The sequence below is a fragment of the Rutilus rutilus genome (assembly GCF_951802725.1).
Source record: "Rutilus rutilus genome assembly, chromosome: 19".
In the NCBI taxonomy this organism is placed as follows: Eukaryota; Metazoa; Chordata; class Actinopteri; order Cypriniformes; family Leuciscidae; genus Rutilus; species Rutilus rutilus.
Window position 1 is genome coordinate 30,716,518 of NC_140232.1, and position 20,366 is coordinate 30,736,883.

The following is a 20,366-nucleotide window of genomic DNA, read 5'->3' on the forward strand; positions in this document are numbered from 1 at the left end:
TCCAATTGACATAATTAGAGATCGAGGTTAAACTGATGTCTGTCTTATGAAGATAAAAGACATTTAATTAGAGTGGAAAAATCTCCTTGTAAGGTGCTTTTCTCGCTGATTGTTTAAAGAAAAAAAAAAAGCTACATTTTAAAATGAGAAATTTCTCATTGACCACATTTACATGCACATCATCACAGAAAAGATGCTTACATGCTATTTGGAGATATACAGAAGTGGCCAAAAGTGATGTCCGGAGGGGATGTTTATTTTTTTATGACCGTACAAGTTCGAGTATTGTCTGACAAAAGTATTCGGCAAAAAAGCAACAAAAAAATGCATAGGAAAACTAAAAGCTCACAGGCAAAAGAGAGAGAGAAAAAAAGATCTCTTGCTCATAATTTCTTTGTATGACAGCCTGGCAAAAAAAAAAAAAAAAATGTCTGCACAATTTGGCATGTTTTATTGCGTTATCATATAAAAAAAAATGACTTCAAGCACAACTGACCCATTTGGTTGCAAAATCTTTTAAAAAAAATGAATAATGTTTAAATAAAGGGTGAAGATATCCATTTTCCCAGGCCGGATGTCACTTTTGGCCACTTCTGTACATGTACGCAGCTTAAGGGTGTATTCACACCAGGAAAAGTCCGCTAGTTCACTTGCTTTGGTCCGGACCAAATACAATGTTTTTTTGTTTTGTTTTTTGGTGTGGTTTGCTTTTCACACTGTACTTTTTGCAAGTGCATCAAAATTTGTAAACAAAACCACACGTGAGCTAAGGTCATCCATTCATAGGACAGAAATACGACCCGTACCAGAGTTGGTTTGGAACCGGACCGAGACCACCTCTTCAGCTGGGCCTCGGTTCGGTTGTTTGGTCCGCACCCGAGTGCGATTGCTGTATTCACACCTGCCAAAAAGATCCGCAACCAAGCGGGGAAACGAGCTTGAGTTCGATTCAATCGAAGCAAACAAGACAGGTGTGAATACACCCTAAGTTACGGCAAACAGGTTACATGACGCATACTGTACATATAATCAATCCTGGTATTGATATGCATGTAGACTGTGGTCACTTTCTAAATATGAATTAGAACTGGATGAAAGCAAAGACGTTTCCCATCTATACTGAGGACAAATTCGCCCTTTTTGATTGTGCTTTAAAACATGGCACGGATTTGAGCTTCAGCATTCATGGCGACTCCTTAGAAGTTTGACAATACCACCGCTGAACTGATACAAAACAGCACAGCCCAAACTCGACAGTCACCCTTTCCCTAAAGACACACACGCCGCCTGGGTCCCGCAGATTTCCAGAGAATTCTTCAGAGAACAGCGATAACGAGCATGAGGAACAGCTTTCATAGGTGCTTTCATCATCGATCGCACCTGGTGGAGTTGGCAGCTGTCTTCCACCCCCCCAAAACACACCCAGACTCGAGTGCTACCTTCACACACACACACATACACACACACACATACATAAACAAACACACACACTCTAACCACACTGTCTTTGTACAGCTAACAAAAGCTTCGAAGTGTTCACTGTGCTTTTTCTGTCTGCATACTAGAGATGGGAATCTGATGCCGATTCTGATTCCTAAATGGTTGTGTAAATGATTCTTTGAGTAAGAAAGTATGGATAAAATTGTATTGCATGTGCAAATTCAGTGTATTTTTTCCTTAAAAATGCAGTGTTACCAAAGACCACGTAACCAAACCAGTCGACATGCGGGGCAGGGCTTTTCTCCACTGACTTTCCTTGATGTTTAAAGCGTTTCTAAGGTGTTTTCTACATAAAACGCATTACCATTCTGATCCATCGACTCGTATACGACCCTGTATAATTCGCTCTTTCTCTCCTTCTTCTGACATACATGGCCGAATTAAACCAGTATTTCCACTTGCCATCATGTGGCGTTTACTACAGTTGACCGAGTGGATCAGGAAGTCTGAGCTCTTGTGATTGAATGGAGGCGGGGCTAATTTGCATATTCATTATTCTAAATATACTAAACCAAGCAAAGGTATAGAGTTACACTCAAGCTATTTTAAGGCATTAAGGGAAAAAAAAGTTTAAATATGTCATTTTGATTATCAAAGATGAGTTTTAAGGGATACAATTAGGGGACTTTTATCATTTTCTGTCCGAGTGGCTTTTATTAATCGAAAATGATTTTTTTTTTATTAATCGAATTTTAATGTGAATCTTCTCGAATGGAATTTTTCTGAATTTGCAAAAATTCTCGAATCGAATCGAAAACCTATGAATCGTGAATCAAATCGATTCGCTGTCTACCCAAAGATTCACAGCCTAACTTTAAAATGTAAAAATTGAACTGGTTCTGATTAAGTTCTTTATTCCCAACCCTATTAGACACACATTGTTAACTCAATGCATGCATCTAAAGCATGTGTGGGTAGATATATGCACACAAAACACACACACACACGCTCACACCTGGCCTCGAATACATCCTTCATCTATCTTCAAATCACTCCATAAGGTCTTTCCCTTTTCCACCTGCTACTACATCTCTGTCCTCCTCCTCCTCCTCCTCCTCCACTTCCCCTGGGTTCGGCAGGCTGCTGTCCTCCCCCAGAATGCGGCACAGCTCTACCAGCCGCTGCTGCATCTTGGGAATTCCCGAGAGCTGGGTCTCGAGTCGGATCTTCTCGTCCTGCAGGGAAATACGCGTGGAGGCGTCCAACTTCTCAAAGCGCCAGCCGCCCTCGCCGTCAAACTGCAGCAGGTGGGAGTGGTACTTCCTGTAAGCAGAGGAAGTTCAGGTCAACGAGTGTAATTTGGATTTAAAGTAACGCAAAGATGCTGGTAGAGAAACCTCTGGATGAAACAAAGTTTAAAGCTGTGCAGTGGGGTTTTGCACATGGGCTTTTTCCCTAAATTCCTGGAATGTTTTACAGTATTACGAGCATAAAACTGCTGGATTATACACTTCTAAAGTATAGTTATTCATTATTTCCTATAAAGTCCTCTTTTCATAATTTAGGTTTTTATGACCATTTTCACCCACTCTCGTACCCTTGAAATCAAACATTCTTTTTATACTGCCATACTTTAAAGAAGTCTAATGCAAATGACCTCTATGTTATGAATGTTATGATTAGCTAATATCTGGGTACTGGCATAATTCGCAGGGGTGAACATGCTCAATATTTATTACTGTGATCAAAGCTGAATTTTCAGCATCATTCCTCCAGTCTTCAGTGTCACATGATCCTTCAGAAATCATTCTAATATGCTGTTTAAGAAACATTTCTGATTATTATCAGTGATGAAAACAGTGGTGCTGCTTCATATTTTTTGTGGAAACCATGATACATTTTTTTTCAGGATTATTTGGTGAACAGAAAGTTCAAAAGAACAACATTTGATATAGAAATCTTTTGTTACATTATACATGTCTTTACTGTCATAATTTCTTTCAAGCGATCTTATGTTGATGTGCTCATGGATGTGATAATCTATTATTTTGCTAACTTCCACACACCCTTTCTCCAAAACCTAAAATAATACATGATTCATAGGCAGAGAACATTATTAGGTGGCTAGTTTTCCGATTGACTAAAAGAGCGTGGGCCGCATCCCTGAATTTGTTTCCCTCTTTTTTTTTCCCCCTAGTGCAATCACAGAGACAGGTGTTTTCTCTCAGGACACCCATTTGTGATTTTATGCTGGGCATTCAGCACCTTTAACAACCCGTTATTGCAGCTTTGCTGGATAGTCTGGGGAGGGAGTTTTGTGTTGTGAATAGAATATAGAGTATGTCTACACAGTACGTCAAAATTCTACTTCAAAAGAGCAAGAAAAATCCTATTTTCCATCATATGACCACTTTAATCTTATGTGTTTATGATTCAATGCTTAGATCCTGAATTAACATAAATATACTTATTTTCCCACAAGCAATAAAAGAACTGCTCTTCATTTTCATACGATTGAAAACCCACCAGAGAGAAGGACGGTGTGTAATAGAGAGAAGCGCAATCCCAGCATCCTTTGCAGCTTCAAAGATTTTGCCCTCCACATCAATACTCACAGCACTCGTACACTCGTCTAGGAGGGCATATTGAGGCCTGTTAGAGATAAACCAGAGATTTATCAGCTTTAAACACACAACAAGTTGTTGGGGACTTTTTAAACAGACTTAAAAGCACTAGTTGGCAGTTGAATTGTTTAATGTTTTATATTCTGACTTGGGTTTTTTCTTTCTTTCCCATAAAAGAATATCTGAGTGGTTCAACAATAATCTCCCCTAAAGCAGCTGCTTGCTTCAAATGCAAAGTGCGCTGTATAGATTCCAAAAACACTAACTGAACCCGGTTAACCACTAATAACATTCAGTAATTAAATATTTATCAATTCAGTGGCTTAAATGAAACCATGAGCAGCTTTCCTGCATGTACTGTACCACAATATAGCATCTTCAAAGTGTTATTTTTTCTTTCAGAGGAAGTCATTATAATATTATCTCAAGCAACTGAAAGATCATTACTGGAAAATAATATCCCTGATTCCCAACTTGGACTTAAATAGATGTTAGTCCAGGAATAAGTGTAGTGTGAAAAAAGTGGTATGTGTCTGTGTGTAAATGTGTGTTATATTTGATAAAACGTTACATTTCACAAGTCTGTCAAACAGATTTTTGCAAAGATGCGTAGAAAGGATCAGTCTCTATATTACTGAATCTGGATGTAAAGAGTGTCAAAATGTAAATATTTTCTGTGACGTACTTATGGTAAAACATCCTGGCCATGCCCATCCGCTGCTTCTCTCCTCCAGACAACACGTCCTTCCAGTCGCTCAGCGCGTCCCAACCTGACAATATTTAATCATGTTTAAATACTACTAATAATATATGTTTACAACCAATAGTTTTGCTTCTTCAGTATAACTGAATCATTTACGCATGCATTATTAATTATATTTATTAATATTTCATCTAAAGCATCTGTTAGTTCGACAGTTTACATCCAGTACAGTAAATGTGCTTGCTTTTATCTTTCAACACTGATGAAAATAAACATTAAAATATCAGACTGTGTGCACCACCATTCAAAAGTTTGGGGTGAATAATATTTTTTTAATATTTTTGAAATAAGTCTCTTTATGCTCACCAAGACTTGCATTTATTTGATTAAAAATACAGTAAGAACCATAATATTATGAAATATTATTACATTTTAAAATAACTGTTTTCTATTTAAATATATTTTCAAACGTATTTTATTTCTGCGATTCAAAGCTGAATTTTCAGCATTATTACTCCAGTCTTCAGTGTCACATGACCCTTCAGAAATCATTCAAATATGCTGATTTGGTGCCCAAGAAATTTCTTGAAATAAAAACGCTGATTCAAAAGAACAGCATTTATTTGAAATAGAAATATTTTGTAACAAATATAGTGGCCAAAAGTGATGTTATGTTTTTAAATGGCCCTATAAGTTTGATTAAACCATCAAAATATGAGGAAAATATTAGATTCAAATTTGAGGGAAGAACAAAACACTGAACTTGGTTAAGGTATTTATCTGACATTATTCTGGCAAAACTACAGCTACAGGTTTTTATTTCACTATGCAAAAATAAAAGGCACAGAAAAAACAAAAAGCTCACAGGAAAAAGCATACATTGACAACAACATAATCAGCTACTAATATTTCAGTAGTTCTCTCTTGTTTTTGCACAGTTTCATAATTTCTTTGTATGACATCTTATCCGCACAATTTGGCATGTTTCATTGCGTTATCACAAATAAAACAATTGACTCCAAGCACAACCATGCAATCTGCTTATAATAATATTTGAAAAAAGGGTGAAGATGTCAATTTTCCTAATCCCAAAATCACTTTTGGCTTGTAAAATCCTCTCACCTCCCTCTCTCTCCAGGATGTAGCAGAGGTTCACAGTTTTGAGGATGTCCTCCAGCTGCAGGTCAGAAACGCTCTTCTCCTGCATATCCTGAACAGAGTGAGGATAGATGACCTGATCTCTCAGCGTTCCCACCGACATATAAGGCCTGAAAAAAATAAATCCTGGCATTTAATCATTTAGTTCTTTTTGTTATGGATGAGTTGTAATGAAACTTGAGTTTTTAGTGGCTAAAATAGCCGGATTCATTTGAAGAAAAGGTATTACTTCTGAATAACATTTATATTTATCACTGTGTATGTAATGATATTTTCACAGTGTGCCTTGTTTGATCTATCCATCCATCTATTCTCTATTTCACATCCTGCATTAATAATTTTCATAAAACGAAGGCAAAATGGGTGAAGTGTTTCAAAATGTAGCCTACTCAAAAATCAAGTAAGCATTAGGCACATCCTATAAAAAGGAGAACAAAGTCTTATTAAATCTTTTTTCTCATTAACAGTTCTAATATAGATGTTCAGTGAACTGCAAGCAGGCCAAATGACAAACAGCTGCAGGTTTTAAATGATGTCGGACACATCCCGTTGTGTGATCATGAACGCGACGCGATGCTGTGCTCCTGTTGGGTTTGTAATGAAGCCGACATGTAACGCAGTCACAGGAGCACCATATGTGCTGACTGCTTTTGGATTGTGCTCCTCGTTTTAATCAGCACGCTCATCAGCACTAATTAACCTGGCACGGCGTGGGAAATGGAAATAAACACATGCACGCACACCCACGTCTCTGCCTCCTAATTGATCTTAATTCTTAAACAAAAATCCAGCAGACTGAGTCTCAGTACTGGGCCCTGAACCTGCACAAAGAGGAATCATCAGCCTTCTACAAATTACAATTTCTACACTACTGGCATTAACATAATATTCTGCATGCTAGATTCGATTTAGTCTAAAATCAGAGTACAATGACAAACAGTACGTTAAAGGTGTTTGGATGGCATATTGGTTTTGAACTGAGTAGTCAAGCTTTTTGGCACATTTTACAAATGTTTTATTTAAAAATATATCCAAGGCTGAAGCTGCTATATGGGTTGTATGTGTGAACCCAAAAGTGGAGTAATTCATTTAAAAGGTAATGAATTTAGTCAGATGTTAAAGCGATGTTGGGTGACGTCACTTCTTGTTGGCGTTCAAAGTATTGTCAAACAAAACGGAGGCTAGCTCGACCCTCCCTCCTCCTCATCCCGTCCCCTCCCCCTCCCTTCCGTGCTTCCTGAAACAGTCATGACTTTGGGACTTTGCGCGTTCCTTCTCCTTTTCCCTCTTCTTTGCTATTTGTTCATGTCGTCTCTTTGGTCGTGCGTCGGCCATATCAAAATTCAAGAGAATATAATTCTAACGTTGGTTGTTGTCGTTTTCTAGGACATCTCTCCTCTAGCTAACTTCCCTCTTCATGCTTCTCTCTCCTCCACCCCCCACACCCCCCTTCATTGCACTAACCCCACCCCCAAATCATTCTTGTCAGTTATTGGCTGGAACATTGTTTGTTATGTTTCGTGGTCCAGGCTGGGCCAGTTTGTTTTTGTTGCCGTTTGTGGAGCCTGGGCTGTCTACAGAGACCGCGTTTTTTTACAGTGTGTTCAGGGGACAGGCAGCTAGCGGATAGCGAGGAGAAGTTTGCTGTATGTGACAAAAAAAATTTCAGCCTAAAAAACGTGTGACATCGCTTAGAGCACCTTTAACTCTCACATGACAAAGAGGTCTGTGGTATCAGCACACAATTTTATGAGATTTGCAGTGTCTCCCAATACTGACATACTCTTTTGCTACTAAAGCTAGGTGAAACAACTGTTGATGATATGCAACATATCTCACTATATTTACGTATTTGCTCCAAAATGGCCAGTTGTTAAATTATTATTACATTTTCAAATTATATCCCCCTAATTTGGATTTTTAGAATTATAAAATGATTGGACTTTGGATTATTATAGAATTATTATTTCGGTTACATCCTTGAAGAACAACAATGAAAATAGTAATAAAAAAAATAATGAAGGTACTTTCTTTCTTTTTTTTACCAAGTGAACACAGGAAAAATTATTTCATTTAATAATTTCATGTATATACATTATAATATATATAAATATATAAAATGATACACATAAAAAAAAACACAACATTGATATTGGTTTTATATAATGAAATTATGTATTATATTGTCTACATTGAGTGATTACAGAAATCATTGAATCAGAGTTTTGAATTGAATCACTGAAACTTTGCTACCTAAGTTTAAATTAGAGCATTAAAACTAACTAAATAGTCATCAGACATGAGAGAAGGATGGATTGCTCAACTAAATGGCAACTTGAAAATGCATTAAAATCATCAAACGTTTCTTCAATTTACATATCATTTTAGGGTGTGTTCACACTTGTAGTTCGGTTCGCTTGGTTCGTTTGGTCCGGACCAAAAAAAACCCCAAACATTTAGTCCTGGTCCGCTTAGCGTTCACATTGGCATTTTCAACGCCGCACCTAAAGGCATAGATACATTCACAAACTGATTGGTTGGCTTTTATTACGTATATTTCGAACCTACCGAACATCCAAAACAATGCTGTGTGCTGGGCTTAATGTGCTCGCTGTATGTGCGTAGCCTACATATGATGGTATTTTGACCAGCTGAGAACTCATGAAGAGCTTATAAATGTGTAAAGGAGTCAAAACAGCAGCAGGAATCGCTCCGTCACACACACAAACGCAGATTTGCTGCGAGGAGATGCTGTTCTGATGCCTGTACAGTACTATGATGGGCAATATCGCAACTATGATGAGAAAAAACAGATATGCTTGAGCATTCTGTCCTTTTTAGGGTAGAATCTTGTGACATCATGTCCCGTTTTTGGTTCGTTTACATGTCTTTGGTCTGTGTTGCGTTCATATTTCAGTCGAGCTGCACCAGAGTTCATTTGGAAGTGGACCGAGACCCATCTTTTCAGCAGTCTTGGTCTACTTGTTTGGTGCGCACCAGGATTCAGATGGTAGTGTTCACACTTATTTAAACGAACCGCACTAACAGAGCAATCGCACAAGGGTTTGTTTTAATCGAACCAAACATGCCAAGTGTGAACACACCCTTATATGAAAAACCCTAGTCCTACCTACTACACAGTCAAAAGCATATGCTGTAACTTCCCATCACGAGTGAAGTACATATTTTAATGCAGTTTTTAGGTCACCGTGTGTAGTCTGTGTGTAGCTGTAGTACCTTTGAGGTATGTAAAACATGTGCTCGGGTGAAGGCTTGTAGAGCACTCCACTGTAGACAGGCCAGAGGCCGCTCAGGATTCTGAACAGAGAGCTTTTTCCACAACCATTGGGACCCGTGATCAGCAGATGCATGCCTTCTTCAACCTGGAGAGAAAAACCCAACATCCCCCAACATGTTAAAAAAGACACACAAACATACATGCAGTAGATCCCAAAACACCCCCATAGAGAGAAAGGGGGAGAGATGCACAGAGGGACAAACCACGGGAAACAGCTAAATGTGTTTACAAATTCAGCAAAGCCACAGGGTTAAAAGGAGCAACTGTGATGGAAAACGCTTGATGGTTTTCAAAGGCTCTCTCTACAACACAACATACCGAGAAAAACAGATCGCTCCCTCTCTGCACCCTGTCATTATGTTAAAGCCCTCCATTCACCAGACACACATAAATATACCAGCGCGGCATCCAGCAAGAGCGTCAATTACTATTAAAAGACCTTCAACACAACACCAAACCAATGTGAATCATCTGGGTTCAAAACATCTGGAAGCGGTGTTAATGATATTTCTAAGTATAGAGACGAGCTGTTCGAGTGACTTCAGCCTATTTTGTCGGGTGTCTGGCAGTGAAGTGCACATTTAAACGGATTTAATCTTAAAGGAACAGTTGAGTTCATCCAAAAATGTAACAACCTCAAAGCAACATCACATTATATCTGGTCTCTGTGAGAGGTTTCATCTATCACATCATTGTCTACTGTGTTTCTTCCTCTTGGCTTGCAGTAGGCGGTCTGGTTTTGGCTGAGAAAGCATTGTGGGTAACGTGAATTGTGTCATGAGCACACCGCATGACTGCGACATCATGGCCATGAGAGGGTATTAGCACCATGCCGCCCCTGCAAATTGAGGCGCTGTCGTGGAAACCCTAAGAGCACACCAACGCGCGACCGTAATATAATCAGCACATTGTCCGGGGCGGACCAGAGGGGGGGTCACACTGTGGTACTCATGACCCATTTCTCAGAATTTGGTAGGAAACATGAATTAATCATAAGGGAGCAGATACTCAATCTATAGTCAAAAAATAGGTTTTAAAGAATTCTGGTGCATAAAGCATGAACTGCATTCATAACTAGTGCATTTAAGACTCATTTAATGAAATAATTCCCACTGAAATAGTCAATTAAACAATGATTGCCATACACTAATAATTCAGAATACTGATGGGCTCAGAAATAATTTCATGCACAATTTCCCCCCGGATTCACAACAGGTGAATACACACATACATTTTCATAACGTCATTATGAAACTGATGTTGCTATATCACTAATATTGATGAATCCAGAAATTATCGACAAATTCTATATTCTATAGAAATTATATAGAATTCTAATAAAACAAAAATTCTAATAAAAATTTGAATAATAGTGTAAAAATATGTTTATGTATATATATATATATATACACTCACCTAAAGGATTATTAGGAACACCATACTAATACTGTGTTTGACCCCCTTTCGCCTTCAGAACTGCCTTAATTCTACGTGGCATTGATTCAACAAGGTGCTGAAAGCATTCTTTAGAAATGTTGGCCCATATTGATAGGATAGCATCTTGCAGTTGATGGAGATTTGTGGGATGCACATCCAGGGCACGAAGCTCCCGTTCCACCACATCCCAAAGGTGCTCTATTGGGTTGAGATCTGGTGACTGTGGGGGCCATTTTAGTACAGTGAACTCATTGTCATGTTCAAGAAACCAATTTGAAATGATTCGAGCTTTGTGACATGGTGCATTATCCTGCTGGAAGTAGCCATCAGAGGATGGGTACATGGTGGTCATAAAGGGATGGACATGGTCAGAAACAATGCTCAGGTAGGCCGTGGCATTTAAACGGTGCCCAATTGGCACTAAGGGGCCTAAAGTGTGTCAAGAAAACATCCCCCACACCATTACACCACCACCAGCAGCCTGCACAGTGGTAACAAGGCATGATGGATCCATGTTCTCATTCTGTTTACGCCAAATTCTGACTCTACCATCTGAATGTCTCAACAGAAATCGAGACTCATCAGACCAGGCAACATTTTTCCAGTCTTCAACTGTCCAATTTTGGTGAGCTCGTGCAAATTGTAGCCTCTTTTTCCTATTTGTAGTGGAGATGAGTGGTACCCGGTGGGGTCTTCTGCTGTTGTAGCCCATCCGCCTCAACGTTGTGCGTGTTGTGGCTTCACAAATGCTTTGCTGCATACCTCGGTTGTAACGAGTGGTTATTTCAGGAAAAGTTGCTCTTCTATCAGCTTGAATCAGTCGGCCCATTCTCCTCTGACCTCTAGCATCAACAAGGCATTTTCGCCCACAGGACTGCCGCATACTGGATGTTTTTCCCTTTTCACACCATTCTTTGTAAACCCTAGAAATGGTTGTGTGTGAAAATCCAAGTAACTGAGCAGATTGTGAAATACTCAGACCGGCCCGTCTGGCACCAACAACCATGCCACGCTCAAAATTGCTTAAATCACCTTTCTTTCCCATTCTGACATTCAGTTTGGAGTTCAGGAGACTGTCTTGACCAGGACCACACCCCTAAATGCATTGAAGCAACTGCCATGTGATTGGTTGATTAGATAATTGCATTAATGAGAAATTGAACAGGTGTTCCTAATAATCCTTTAGGTGAGTGTATGTGTGTGTGTGTGTGTGTAAATATTATATACATATATTTTCCACATAAAAAGAATCAGACCCAATTTATCATTAATATTTGCAAAAATAATCCTTCATTTTGGAATGATGTACTAAAGGACATTGTTTTGTATGTGTGTTGCTGAACTGCCATGCAATGCATCTAAAATGACTTTAAACAACTTTTTATAATTCTTGTATAATTATAATACATGGATTTTATGCATATTTCTTCATATTAATGGAGCATGGAATATTTGTATTTTGTCCACAGGAACTTTAATTCCCAGGGGTCTACAAAACTGCAAAAAAAAAAAAGCTAAAAGGTACTTTAAAAATGGTAAGAAAATGTGACCAGTTAAAGCACCTTGTATACATTTCCCTTAAATATTAACCAAAAAGATTGATGTTAAAAAAACACCCACACATATCCATGTTGTCAGACAACTATCGACATATCAGCTCTGCAGCTGTTATCTAAAACATGTGCATAATAAACAGCGGTGCTGAGAACATATCAAATGAAAATCTGCAAGACCGGGACATATTTTGCTGAACTTATCTTGCTAGCTTTAAAGTTTACGGCTTTAAGTCCAGATAAATTATGTTTTGAGCTGTACAGAATAACTGACTATATCTGTCACCAGAGCACAGACGGGGAAAACTAATTCAAATATTCCATAAAGATAAGCTAATGCAAGCAAAACTGACAGTAAGAGTGAATGATCAAAATACATACAAATTCTCTATGGGGGTCTCATAATAATCTCCACCTAAACCCAACTTTAACTGTCAAGGGTCAGACACTGATTAGCAATGCTGCATTATCAGTGAAGTACTCACAGAACTGGGCCAGAGAAATAAGAACAGATAACAGCCTCATTGACATATTCACACTTCACATGCACATAAATCATGCACGTTGCATCAGACAACGGACTCATTTACTCTGCATGAGCACAAGATATTGCAGCATAGAGTAAGAAATAATTGAATATACAGTCTCCTTAGCTGGGAAATGGAGAACGGTTTTAGTTGGTTGTAACAAGTATGCAATCCTCACTACATATGCATGCTAATTTTGCACTGGGAAAATTAGATTATGTATTAAAACGACTAAAGGAGGTTATAAGATTGGAAATTACCTGGATGTTCAGGCTGGATACCACCACATCCCCTGTAGGAGTTATTATTGGCAGGTTTTCACATTTGATACCATGTTCCACATCAATCACCTGACCTAAACAAACGCACACAAACAAGACTTAATGTAAACGACTATGTTCAGCATGGAATAGAAACGCACCAATAACGACGCACTGCTCAGTACATACTTAATATAGACCACCGTTGAAAAGTAAAAAGATTTTTAAACGTTTTTGAAAGAAGTCTCTTATGCTCACCAAGACTGCATTTATTTGATTAAAATATTTAAAATAAAATCCTACTGATCCCAAACTTTTCAACAGTAATGTACATTAATAAAGGATGCAACTGTAACTGTGTAAACCGTAGTATCCTACACTGTTGTGACATGACCTCATTTAATTCAGCAGTTTTTCCATTGAAAATAAAAAGGGTTATTTTGCATTTGAATCCAATTTTCAGTGAAAATGTGTTCACTTTTGAATACCCAATCAAATAATGAACAAGAGATCAAATCAAAATCATGGTTTACATTGCTTTCAGTTCATTTGCCAAACCATAAACGGGGTCAAGTCGAGCATATTGCATTGTAGGATATATTATTCCAAGCAGTGACTGTATAAGATACATTTTGTAGTAAGATCATCTGCAAATTCCATGCATATAGGAAATGAATGTGCAAATTATACATACTGCATAATACTTTTTAGATGGTATGCTATTCCGAAAATGGCAATGTTACATAATACACAACTTGAGATGTGACTAAAGTTGATCAAACCTCTTATCTGCAGCGGTCCCTCCACTCTCATGCCATGCGTCACCACCTGAGATGCTCCTGTCTCTTCTGGCTTCACCTCTGTGGCCGAACGGCGGTACACCCCGACACGCACTTCCTCAAACACCTCGAACATCTCATACACACGAGCGGTATATCCAGCCAGTTCTGTGACCTGTGATGGGATGATGAAACATTTTTTTTTAGCAACTTTCACACATGAAACCCTATATAGGCAACGCCTTTGACTGAAATAACTAGTCTGAAAATGGCAGATAATTATTTATTTGGAGCTGGATGCTCAATGTTTAAGTTTGCTACATTCACATGACGAAAGATGATAGAAGATCAATTGACGCACACTGGTTTTATATTGTAGATTTCAGATTTACAGATTTTCAAGAAGATGCTCTTTTCTGGGCTGCGGAAGCAAATTCACTTTGCATGCACTTCCAAACGATGAGGACTCGGGTAAATCCGACACCATCATTACTGTTCATGTCACAGTGTATATAAGTGCTGAGGAAGCCTCCAAAGATGAAATTAAGAAATGGTAACGGCTGTTTGGTTTCCGACACACTCTGTACCAGACTGGGCCATCTGACCAATCAGAGCAGAGTAGGCTCTCAGAAAGGAGGGGTTGAGAGAGACCAAATACTTGATCGAACCATTTCAGACACTGTGAGAAAATAGGTGATGCTACAATGTATATTGTGAGAAAATTAAAGTGTTTTTGACCTTGGATGAATGTAAATCATAGTAGCAGACCTCCAAAACAAAATTAGAAACAGTTAAATAGCATTTGCATAATTTGAATCAAATTTTGGGGGCACATTAAAATAAGACAGATTAAGTCATTTTCTTTGTAATTCGGTTTAGTTTTTGTTCATATCGAAGTGCATATTTATAGTTTCTGCTTAGCTTGTTCTTTTGAAAAAAAAAAGTTCTTGTTTTTTTCTTCACTTTTTATCTTGATGTACACTGCAAAAAATGCTTTTCTTACTCACTATTTGTGTCTTGTTTCCAGTCCAAATAACTAAAGATTCTTAAATCAAGAGGGATTCACTAAAGTAGTAAAATGCCATAAGATATTATGTCTTGTTTTCTGGGTGAAAAAAATCTAAAATGAAGTGAGTTTTTGCTTAAAACAAGCAAAATTATCTGCCAATGGGATAAGAAAACTAATCTTAATTCAAATGGAAAAAAATATTATTTTCCTTACCCAATTGGCAGATAATTTAGCTTGTTTTAAGCAAAAACTCACTTCATTTTTCCCCCCAGAAAACAAGACATAATATCTAATGGCATTTTACTCATCTAGTAAATGCATCTTGATTTAAGAATTTTTTGATATTTGGACTGGAAACAAGACAAAAATACTAAGTAAGAAAATCCTTTTAGAAATGCATCTCACCTCTTTGTAGGAGACCATGATCCTCTCCACAGCGTCAGCTGCAGCGTTCAGAAGGTTCCGGGCCGTTGTGAAAGCCTGTGTGCGGTCACTCACCAAGTCCTCCTCCTTCATCACCAGGGCTGCCTGTTTCACAGCCTCTGAATCTGAATGGAGCATGAGAAAAATATAAAATACAATTGGGGTGAGAGGAGCAAACATGTCTATCACATTTTAGGAACCTTGTTTTGAGGTTCTGTGGAGAGGACATTAACATATATAAGTCTTAACACACAGCAGTTTGGGGTCAGTAACATTTTTTTAAATAAATTAATACTTAAGACACATTAAATTGCCCAAAGTGACAGTAAAGATGTTTATAATGTTACAAAAGTTTTCTATTTCAAATTGCTGTTCTTTTGAATGTCTATTTATCAAAGAATCTTTAAAAAAGATGGATAATGGTATACAAATATATTCAGCACAACTGTTTTCAACATTGTTAATAATCAGAAATATTTCTTAAGCAGCAAATCAGAATATCAGAATGATTTCTGAAGGATCATGTGACACTGAAGATTGGAGTAATGATGCTGACAATTCAGCTTTGCATCACAGGAATAAATTAAATTTTAAAATCGATTCAAATACAAATCTGTTGTTTAAAATTGTAATAATATTTTGCAATATTACTGTTTTTACTGTATTTCTGATCAAATAAATGCAACCTTGGTGAGCATAAAAGACTTCAGTAACTAACCTTACCAAACCAAACTTTTGAATGCAGACTTCAGTAACTAAAATAAATCATATCAACACATGCTCAAGGAGGTTTTGGATTGAAACAATCACAGAGCCAAAAAGTCTGGAGCCACAGACACGGAGAGGAGAACAGGAACTACAGATAATCATCATAATTTAATCCATACCATATTTCGAGTATCCGGTGGCAGTGATGATGGGCACAGCGACCATGACCAGGCCTGATGCGCTCCAGAGATATTTCATCAGGAACTGTTCCAGCATGACATACCACAGCCTCTTGAACAGGATCAGGTTAATCTGCTCGGACAGCGCCGTGTAGCTCCGCTGCAGCTGAAACATCTCGATCTGCGCAGGGCAGACGCGCAGGCACGCACACACACACGCAGACATGTATACACACAGATACACAGGCAACAAGATAACATTAAGCTGGTTTCCAATTATAAAGTGTCCAATCAGGCTTTCTGATTCATGAAAATTACATCTCATAATTTGTTACTGTTGGTACGAATAAGAAACGTGTATTTTTAAGCGTAAAATCAGAGCACATTAAAACCATCATGAAGGTTAAGTGGAGGGTGTGTGAGTGAGAGTCTGGGGTCAAAGTGGAGCGTAGAGACTTTTGCCCTAATTCCAGGGCTTTCTTTGTATTCAGGCCACATGACCTCTCTCTATGAACACTTTCTCTGGCCGTATGACTGTGAAGTTCAGGAACATTTCCAATTGCAAGCATGGGGCACTGTTTGTTTAGCTGGGACATTTGCTTTGTCATTGAGAAACAGGCACAAAATGACCTCAAATACACTCGTTTTACAAGTCTTAAAGGGATAGTTCACCCATAAATGAAAGTGCTGTCATCATTTAATACTCACCCTCATTACATCTCAAACCTGAAAGACCTTTTCTTCCAAAGAACAAAAACATTTATGAAATTTGAAGCTTAAAGAATCTTACCTTTCCTAAAACATAAAGACGCCAACGTTTGGGGTCAGTACAATTTTTTAATGTCTTTAAAAGACGTCTATTACAGTATTACACAGTAAAAAAATAAATAATAATAATATTTGGAAACATATTAATTAAAATAACTGTTTTCTATTTTGAAATGTCATTTATTCCTATAATGGTATTATTATCAATGTATTATCATTATTCATATTTTTGTGGAAACCATGATACTTTTTTGAGGATTCTTTTGATGAATAGATAGATTTTAAATAGACATTTTGGAACATTATAAATGTCTTTTCTGTCACTTTTGATCGATTTAAGCATCCTTGCTGAATAAAAGTATCAATTTCTTCTTTCAAAAACAAAACCCTAAACTTTTGAACGGTAGTGTATGTATTTACAAATAAAATAATTAGCTTTTATATTGTCAATGTACAATATCAAAAGAAAGTACAAAAGTCAAAAGAAGTGATTAAAAATAAAATTGTATGGCACTTTTTACAATAAATGTTGTTCTATAAAAGAAAAATTGCTCTATGAAAACCCTGGTATGCAAGCCAATTATATTAATATAAAAATATTATATATCACTAGGCCTATATATTATATTAAGGCAATAATATCACATTTGTTAAATGTGATACAATATATATACATTAATTTAAACAGATTTAATTAACATCTTAAGCTAACATTAACATTGACAGAGCCACAAAAATACATTAAAAATACATAATTTTTTTATTGTGGCCCCCAGTTTTAAAATCCCTGTCATAACAAAAACAGTCCAATATTTCAAATCTTATTACAAGATAGCTTCACTTTGTGGTTCTTTCTGGAGTTTGATTGCTGCTGGTCACTGTCTGTCTTCATGCTATGAAAAAGAACAGTGTGAACCTGCTCCGTTCATACATCTCCATTTGCATTCCTCGGAAGAAAAGTCATTCAGATTGGAAACACATGAGGGTGAGCAAATGATGACAGAAAACCAGCCCAAGAGAATATTTTCTTACCTTATGTCCTCCATAGAAGGCGATCTCCTCCGAATTGGCGATGATGCGAGAATGCATGTATCTAAGGTCGCCTTTCCTCCTGGCTTCCTCGGCCACAAGTTTACCAAAGCGTGGGGAGAACATTCTCAGAACCTTGGCAGTGAGTGCCACCACGATGCCAGCTATGGCGGAGGGCCAAGTGGTGTTGGCACCTTTCGACTCACCTATATTAATGAGCGTGTAACAGGTCATCACTACGTCGAGGATTGGTTTGGTCAGGTTAGAGTACAGATGAGCAACAGAGGCAGCAAACATCACCACATCTTCAGTCAAGGACTGATCAGGGTTTGCCAACCGGCCGTCCATGTTGCTGACACGGTAGTATGTCTGATCGTTGAAATACAGCATGTAGGCATGGGTGACCAGCCGGGTGCGGAAGGCGAGGGTGAGCTGACCCTCCAGGTAACGGATGGCACTGTTCACAAACGTGGCCGGAATGGCGATGAGCAGCCACTTGGTTAACTCCACCACAAACGCCCTGGGGTCTTTCTTCACAATGGTTTTCACTATTTGCCCATCCAAACTGGCTACATAGATGGAGAGAAAGGTGCGTGAAATGAGGGCTAGAGAGTGGAAACCGAGCAGTCCAAGTTCTTTGCAGAAAAGTCGAGGAAAGAGGATTTTCAAGAGACGAATCAACCTCTCGAAGAATTCACGGTTCACAGCGGGGGAGCTCTTCTTTTTCCTTGCGGCTTCCACTTCTTGAGGTTCTCCATTGGCGGTAACCAGGTCAGTACCCTTAACCTGTTTACTAGTTCTTCCTTTCAGCCTGCCATATACGTAAGGGGAAAGTTTCTTCGCCCCATAAAGCGCAACAAGAAGGAGAATGGTCTTTTTCACAAGGGGGGTTTTCAGCTGGGAGGGAAGCTTTGAGTACACAGACATTTTGTTTGTAGCTTATCAATACTGAGATCATTAAAAATGAAGGTTATTGAAAGGCGGGCTGCTAACGTACACAGCTATATGGATATCTATTCATGTAAACTAATATAAATGTGATTTCAGCAAATTGACAGCATGTCAAACTAACAAGGTCTATTGGAAATCTCAATAGTTTCGGAGACAGAAATTAAATTAAGTGGAAACTTGTGCGTAATTCTATTCTTCTTTTCTTTTTTTATTGACAATTTTTATAGATTATCATACAACATAGGCTAAAGCATAATTATGTTCTTAAGACCCTGCAATCTTACTCCTATTTGAGTGAGAAGATAAAACTCAAATATTTCTCATTCTAACAAGCGATCTGAGATATGCAACACACATGAATGTCAATAAACTTTATAGACTACTCTTACTGTATGTCAATAATTGTCTCATTTGAATCTATATTTGTATAAGCTAAGGAGTTTTTAGAAGAAACATAGGCTTACTTAAATGTCATGACTCATGACTGACATCTTCACTGAGGAACTTCTTTGGGAAATGTTGTTAAAAAGTTAAATGTAAATATTTTGCGAGTAAGAATGGGAATATACTTAAAGTGGTCAATTATCTGGCAAACAACATGTCCTGACTTCAGAGGTAACGTAACTAGTTCAAATGACAGCTAGCAAGACAAGCTAATAAACTCAGTGTACTAAAAGCAACAGCGGTGCGACACAAAAACACAACACAGTAAGTTGACTATAAACACTATTTACACGTTTACATATCCGGTATATTGAATCAAACAGCATGTAAATGTCAAATAAGTGTCGTTTAAGTTGCGCTGCTAGCGCTTCTGGCTAATATTCACTTTACTTCAACTTCCTCCGTCCAACTTTCCGTCTGTTTTGATCATCCACGTAAAGGTCATTTTCACTGCAGATCTGAAATAAGACAGGCCATAATCGTGGTGAGCACACGCGGTCCCTGTTATTTAACTCATCCAACGGTCCGAATGCAGAATAAAAGCCACCGGTGTGTGTTTGAGGGCAGGCGTAAATCCATCAACCTCACCGGGACTCAGGATCAGTAGAATCACAGTGAAATGCGCCGATGGGTGGAGTAAACGCATTGTGTACTCACGCCACACAATACAAAAGTCACAAACGACTGTTGTTTTCATAATCACTGGCGTCCTTCCAGATTATTGGGCTGTTAGTTTTACTGCTGCAAGATACTGTATAATTATTGTTTTTGTAGTAGGCTCTCTATCTATCTATCTATCTATCTATCTATCTATCTATCTATCTATCTATCTATCTATCTGTCTGTCTGTCAGTCTATCAAAAACTGTACAACTGTAATCAAAATACCACAATCACCATCTTTAAATTTAAATTGTGATATTATTAGCCTACATCATTAATTGATATTATAATATGGTAATACTTAGTCATGTGGTTTAGTTGTTGATGAGAATAAAAACTTAATTTCTTTCATTAGTTAGGCCTATCAATCAGTTAGTAGGCTACACTGTAAAAAATGATTGCTGTGATTATTTA

General features: G+C 37.9%; 1 protein-coding gene across 1 annotated transcript in view; it reads right to left on the reverse strand.

The window, feature by feature from the left end:
• Window positions 1–19,945, reverse strand: part of abcd1 (ATP-binding cassette, sub-family D (ALD), member 1) — a 20,679-nt gene extending 734 nt beyond the window's left edge. Inside the window, exons 1-10 of the mRNA XM_084388773.1 lie at window positions 17,899–19,945; window positions 16,099–16,279; window positions 15,194–15,336; window positions 13,783–13,954; window positions 13,001–13,095; window positions 9,163–9,308; window positions 5,890–6,035; window positions 4,750–4,834; window positions 3,967–4,092; window positions 1–2,763 (exon numbers count right to left, since the gene is read on the reverse strand). The exon at window positions 1–2,763 is cut by the window's left edge and continues 734 nt beyond it. Coding sequence (XP_084244899.1) covers window positions 2,490–2,763; window positions 3,967–4,092; window positions 4,750–4,834; window positions 5,890–6,035; window positions 9,163–9,308; window positions 13,001–13,095; window positions 13,783–13,954; window positions 15,194–15,336; window positions 16,099–16,279; window positions 17,899–18,822 — 2,292 coding nt within the window. The 5' untranslated portion in view covers window positions 18,823–19,945 and the 3' untranslated portion in view covers window positions 1–2,489. The remainder of the gene's footprint in view (window positions 2,764–3,966; window positions 4,093–4,749; window positions 4,835–5,889; window positions 6,036–9,162; window positions 9,309–13,000; window positions 13,096–13,782; window positions 13,955–15,193; window positions 15,337–16,098; window positions 16,280–17,898) is intronic.
• Window positions 19,946–20,366: the final 421 nt, after the last annotated feature.